General features: G+C 46.2%; 1 protein-coding gene across 1 annotated transcript; it reads left to right on the top strand.

The window, feature by feature from the left end:
- The first annotated feature begins 3,559 nt into the window (after nt 1–3,559).
- LOC121293669 (somatostatin receptor type 2-like) lies at nt 3,560–4,693 on the top strand. Its single transcript, XM_041216837.1, has one exon. The coding sequence runs from the start codon at nt 3,560–3,562 to the stop codon at nt 4,691–4,693; it is 1,134 nt and encodes a 377-aa protein (XP_041072771.1).
- Nucleotides 4,694–6,726: the final 2,033 nt, after the last annotated feature.

The raw sequence follows: 6,726 nt of genomic DNA, 5'->3' as shown, positions 1-6,726 counted from the left end.
TTACTGCATTAACCTTTCTAGCCATTTATAATGCACCAAACAATTATGAAAAAGTAAGAAACTCGCGTCTAATCTGGGTTCAAACAAATTGTAATAAAAGGGCACAGGATTATCATTCGAGGAACCAAGGCGGGGTGGGGGGCGTTGGAATTGCTTTTCATACCAGAGCTCAGTGACAACTGAGGCAGAGAACATTGTTACAGAGGATTGGATTAAGCGTTTCAAAAGGAAGGATATTTTAACTGACATGGGGAAAAAGCATTAATGTTGCATGAGAGTATATACTTGCAGCTGTAGAATTGGAAGGGCACAAGTTTAAAAGTTTCTACACTGCTTATTCTACGATGTTCTCTTACTGTAAATATCCTTTGTAACAATACAATTCCTCCTTGTATGTCACTGCTTGGGGTTTCCGTTGGATCAGGGTATACATGTTTAAATTTCAAGTGGATTTAGTGAAAGTGCCCAGTTGTTATAAGAATGCAGTTGGAACCTAGCCCGTCAGATTCCAACATAATCCAGGCACTAAACCCATCGTTAAATATTATCGACCACGAGCAATGGTTGAGGGAATCCCATAAAATGCAGACCCACAGTCTCAAACACGAGGAGCTGTGAAGCGGGACACGCTCAAATAAATCTTTAGTTTAAAATGTTAAGAAAATCATTAGTGGTTCAAGTGAAGTAGTTAGGGATGAACACCAGGAAACTGGGACACACTTTAGGCGACACCCAGCCAGAATGGACTGGCGATTTAATCCAATGTCACCGTCAGAGTGATGTTAATAAGGATTCTACTGGCTTCTTCCACACTGGCCTCTTTAACTGCGAACGTTCCTAGCAAAGTTGTAAGAGCAGCAATTGAAATCCAGGTGTATCTGTGCAAGGAAGTAAAATATTCAGTACAAATTCAAATAAGATACTGACGTGGGGAAAACGCATTAAAGTTGCATTAGAGTACATACCTGCAGCTGTAGAATTGGAAGGGCGCAAGTTAAATTAAGATTATTTGAATTTGATTATCTGAATTTAAGAACAGATATAATTTACTCTACGTATCACAATTTGTTCTCTCCTACCATTTTTCCGGCCGTGCGTTTTAGTTGGATTTTTGGTTTCCATTGCCACGGGAGGGGGACGCAGTGATCTCTCGCCAAAATCATCCCCAACTGCCTGGAATTCGCGCTGATGTCGAATCTGTCATTCCCCTGTCCTCTTGCATTTCGCATTAATACAAGTTGATAGCGCCGATGGTTTTGCTTTTACATCTCCTGTTCTGTTTCATGTCAAAAAGCTGCTACACCCACGCGAAATCCAGCACACCCACCTCAGCGCCGCTCAACTTCCTTTCACCAATGTCATTTTAAACCCAATTTAAAGGTCACTTCTTTTCCACTTCCTGTGCATCCACACACCTGCCGTTCACATAAGGGGGGGCACCTCCTTGTCTTTTGTGTGTGTGTGTGTGTGTGTTGTTGTGTGTGTGTTGGGGGTGGGAGTAGGGGTGGCACCTGAGAAACATTAAGTGAGAGCAGTGACCAATCGACACCACGGAACATTCCCGCATGTCAAATGAGGCGACCGTTCAGCTATATAACCATTTGTACCAATGCATCACCGAGTGCTTTCACTATTTCTCCCAAGCGCGAAGATGGAACGAGACCAGCAAGTAGCTTCCAGAGTTGCGTGCAAGTTCATTCAGACCCATGCCCTGAACGCCCACATATGGCCAAACAAACCCTGTCTTTGATGGGAATGAGCGCGGTTGCTCACCTATCCTGCTGGACTCGAGAAGGAGGATGTTCTTAAAACCCCAATTTGCTTCTACAACATTAATACTTCCAATTGAAGGGACGTGCTAATTCTCTGGCTTCCCCACCCCATCTATTTGTGTGTGTGTGTGTGTGTGTGTTTGCCTGGTTGCTGCAGTCATATGCAGTCATAGCGGGGATATGCCTGCCGCTCTCTGCCTTAAGCTCTCTGACGTAAAAGCATACGTTGGAAACGTCGGAGATATTTAACATCAATTGCTATCGGCGTTCACAGCTCTGGCTCCATCGTGCGTGTAACAGTCGAGCTGTGGCTTCCGCAAGGGGGTGAAAAGAGAGTCGCCGAGATTACTGGGGACGGGCAGCGCCACGCAACTCTCACTGGGATCTGGCTGATCCTTTCGGGTCCTCGGCTGCCAGCCCCCTCCACGGACTTCCATGACATTGGCAAACAAACAACAGGTGCTCTCAGCGACCCCCGAGCTGTCCCGTCTGTTAAACACCAAGGAGGGTCGAAGTCTTGCTTTTGGACTGGGTGTGAATTTAAACGGATGGGTCTTTTAATGCTTTACTAAAGTTAAAGAGGGACGAACTGTACTCTACGTTTTCTGGGGTTTTTTTTTTCTCTCCTCTCCCCCCCCCCCCCCCCCCCTTCCTGGAAGGTAAGTGGGGTTTTTTTGTTACGAGGTTGGTAAGCTCAGAATGTGACGAGCCGCCAATGGTTTGAATTGGGTAGTATCAATGGTTAATACAGCAATGCAGACAGACGCCTCTCCGTTGTTAGTGAGGACGATTTCCACGGGGTTCGGAAGAGTTAGGGTTTCCAAATGTGCCATCAGCTGTGTAATCTCGCCGATGTGCAAGGGGAGGGGGTGGAACCTAACAGTCTTTTCCACCTTTAGATCCACCTGGGCACTACGAATTCCACAGGTGTCCAACCTTCTCCATACAGGCACATAGAGACTAAAAGTAACATGGCATAGAAATGTACAGCACAAAACATTGAGGAAGACAAGTTGCACTTTATTTTCCATGTTGCTTCCGTGGGGGGGGGGGGGGGGGGAATAAACCTGAAAATCCTCAAAATTTGAAGATAGATACCGAGGCTTGATTGACACCTTTGAATTGATATTTTTTTTTGGAGATGTTCAGTGTTTCTGACCTTTTCAGAGAGAGAATTACATTTACCCTCATCTGCCAGTCACTCGGAGTCTCGCAGGTTTCTGATGCCCAGGAACCCAGAGGTTGTCAGAATTAAGTGAAATGCCGAGATTAACAGTGAGCTTTTGTTTTGCTAAATGGATTACCACATTTTCTCTCTTATCTATCGGGTTGAGTCTGGTCACAGTTTAAATGGGGAAAAAGCTGCCCGATTTGCATATTGTATCAATGTAGTGAAGGTTTTTTTCTCTCTATAATACCTCTACGGGGAGACTCGATAAAAATGACAGAAAACGACTGGAGAAAAAGACAAGGGTTGATGGGATCTCGATTTTACAGGAAGGATTTAAGAATTAGAATCATATTCGCTGGAAAAATCAATGCTTAAAACGGAATGCAGGTGCCAAACTCTCTGTGCACTGATATCACTGTTTACAATTACCAGCAGACCCGGCTATTTGTCTTTTTGTTAATTATTTTTTTTAGAAGTTTAAAGTATATTTCCTCATGCACTAGTGTGTAATGGCCGATGCTGAGTAAAGCTGTATCTTTTTGCTTCAGGTGCTGTTTATAATGCTCAGTCAGTAGCCCAGGCTGAGGCGAGCCGTCAGTCCAGGGCAACAAACAAGATGGCTTTGGACATCTCCATCCAGCTGACCACAACGGCAGAATGGCTCTTCGAAACGTACGAGGGAGGAAATCTCTCCACCGAGATCGAGTCCAACCTTACCCAAAACACCAGCAAGCCCTCCAACCAGCCCGATGTTGACATGAGCGGCAGTGTCTTCCTCCCTTTCATCTATTTCGTGGTGTGTGTGGTGGGCCTCAGCGGGAACACGCTGGTCATCTATGTGATCCTCCGCTACGCCAAAATGAAGACGGTGACCAACATCTACATCCTCAACTTGGCCATAGCGGACGAGCTCTTCATGGTGGCGCTGCCCTTCTTCGCCACCCAGGCGGCCCTGGCCCACTGGCCCTTTGGCCAGGCTGCCTGCAGGGTGCTCATGACACTGGACGGCATCAACCAGTTCACCAGCATCTTCTGCCTGACCGTGATGAGCATTGACCGCTACCTGGCCGTGGTTCACCCCATCAAGTCCTCCAAGTGGCGCAAGCCGCGCCTGGCCAAGCTGGTGAACGGGGCGGTGTGGTTCATCTCCCTGCTGGTCATTCTGCCCATCATGATCTACTCGGCTGTACAGACCCGGAATGGCAGGAGCAGCTGCACTATCACCTGGCCCAGCCAGAACCCCTCCTGGTACACAGCCTTTAGCATCTACACCTTCGCTCTGGGCTTCTTCCTGCCCCTGACCATCATCTGCCTCTGCTACCTCATGATCATTATCAAGGTGAAAGCCTCAGGGATCCGCGTGGGATCCTCCAAGCGCAAGAAATCCGAGAAGAAAGTCACCCGCATGGTCTCCATCGTGGTAGCGGTCTTTGTGTTCTGCTGGCTGCCTTTCTACATCTTCAACTTCCTGCCCCTGGCCGTGGACGTCAAGCCCACCCTGGCCATGAAAGGCTTCTACGAGTTCGTGGTCATTCTCTCCTACGCCAACAGCTGCGCCAACCCCATCCTCTACGCCTTTCTGTCCGACAACTTCAAGAAGAGTTTTCAGAACGTGCTGTGCCTGAAGGCGGTGAGCGGCCTGGACGAGGCGGACCGCACCGACAGCCACCAGGACAAGTCCAGGCTGCACGATGTCACCGAGACTCAGAGGACTTTACTCAATGGCGATGACCTCCAAACCAGTATTTAAAACCGTCCCGGCCGGGCAGGGCAGGGATGAGCGTGCACGGAGCTGGCTGCCTCTTCTCCAGAGTTCAGCCACAGGTAAACCTCGCCTCCAGGGCTGTTTGACCCGAGTCGTGCAAATCCGACCTCACCTCACCAGTTTACAAGGCTCCCAGTCTCATTGCGACTGAGATCGGATTTTAATGTGGGCAGTCATGGGACCCCCCCCCCCAAAAAAAAATAAAACTGGTGCATCACCAAGTCACAAATTCCCATTATTTAATCTCTTGTTGCACACGCACTCCCTTAAATCAGTGCATCGTGCAGATATTGTGTACAGCAACTGCACCACAGCCGAACTTTCAATCGGAGCGGCGCTGCTCTTTACTGCAGGACAAGTCTAACCACAGCTTTCGCTCCTGCAAACGCGTTCAGCTGGGGGCTAAAGTTCCCACAGTGTCATTGCTTCATATTCCAGTAGGTTAACAAACTGCTTTCTGTGTGAAAGCTCGCCCATGATAACCACATGGTAAACACCTAGTCCAGTGACATTAACTTGGCAATGCTTCAGCATAGTTCTCCTGTGCGCCAGCTTAGTGGTCGCTGCTTCAGTGAACCTCGTCTTGTGGGGAGTTTAGGCATTGAAGCCCCTGTCACCCGGTTCACTGTAGATTTACAGGACAGAGAGTTAACTGGTGAATTAATTGGCTGATGGGTGGATTCTGTCTCTGCCTGGGGTGTGCAGGAGCTCCGCAATTAGCAAAGCACACGGCATGACCGGCTGTCAGAAGTAAAAGCAGGAACTACTGGCAATGCTCAGCAGATTAGGCAGCACCTGTGGAGAGAGAAACAGCATTAGCCCGACCTTTCGTCAGAATATATATCACCCCAGGCTTTTCCCAAGTAACTGGAGTGTTTGCATATTGATACAATGAGCTCCAGTGCAATTCCATTTTCTGTGAATCAGTGAACTGGTGGCCTGTACTTGATCTGCATATATCGTTTTAGACATCTGCTGCTTTACAGAAATGTTTCAGAAATAACAAAGCGGTATTAACCAGGATCCTTTCTTTTTTTTCTCTCTCTGTAACCTGGCTTTGAAAACTGTTCTTTAATTTTCAGTTCTGATACATTTTTCCTCTAATTGAAATTGTCCAGAAGTAATGACCCAGCTCACAAGGAGGCCATTTAAAATGTTTTATATTTAGACAAACACTGAATCTTGACTGATGAATTACTGCAACCATTTCAGGAGCCATTTTTCCACATTCTTATTCCATAGGTTTATCCTGGTAAATGAGAATGGGTTTGGGGCAATGTTATACCAGAGAGAGACCCCTAGGCGATGCTGGGTTACACTTGATAATGATTACAAATTAAATTCACGTAAGTTGTGCTAAAGATCTCTGTAATGATCGTCAATGACATGTAATTCTTCATACATTTGCTTTTGTTGTACCACTCTAACATCTGGCTATTCATCAAGCAGTAAGGGAGAGGAATACATAAAATCATTTCGCCTTGTGAGATTGGAACAAGTGTAGTCAAAAGGCCTGGGGCTAACTGTGTCCACCCAGCCATGGAGTCAATGCTAATTTGTGAATTATTTTTGTTCCTAGTTAGTTGATTTCTTTTTGCTACACCTGGATATCCCAACAATGCACTACAATCCAAACCCACAACAGTGAAACAAAATGGTTTCAGGTGAAGCCCTGGAATTGATTAATTTAGAGTCACACTGTATGGCCCATTTTAAAAGCAAGCATTTATTTACTTGTCAACTTCATAGCTCCTTTCTCAAAGTCAGTTCAGGGTGAGTTACAGATTGGAGCAAACCACTTCATGGATCAAAAATGCCACTAAAGTAGAATTTAATTTCTGAAATTTAAATAATATACCTTCAGTTTGTAATAGCTTCCACATGTGCATGAGAATTGCCCAGGAAATGAGATCTCTTGAAGTTGATTTAGCTCTATGTTGGAGACCCAAGTGGCAAATAATAGGTGTAGGAGTTTCAAATTAGTTAATAAGATGTCTAAGTTACAATCACATAAAAAA

This window comes from Carcharodon carcharias, chromosome 22 (assembly GCF_017639515.1).
Source record: "Carcharodon carcharias isolate sCarCar2 chromosome 22, sCarCar2.pri, whole genome shotgun sequence".
NCBI classification, from domain to species: Eukaryota; Metazoa; Chordata; class Chondrichthyes; order Lamniformes; family Lamnidae; genus Carcharodon; species Carcharodon carcharias.
Note: the sequence above shows the minus strand (reverse complement) of the source record. Positions and strands in the feature narration are given on the sequence as shown.

Excerpts from the sequence above, each read along its gene's own strand:
- LOC121293669 (XM_041216837.1), top strand. The coding sequence starts at position 3,560 with ATGGCTTTGGACATCTCCATCCAGCTGACCACAACGGCAGAATGGCTC.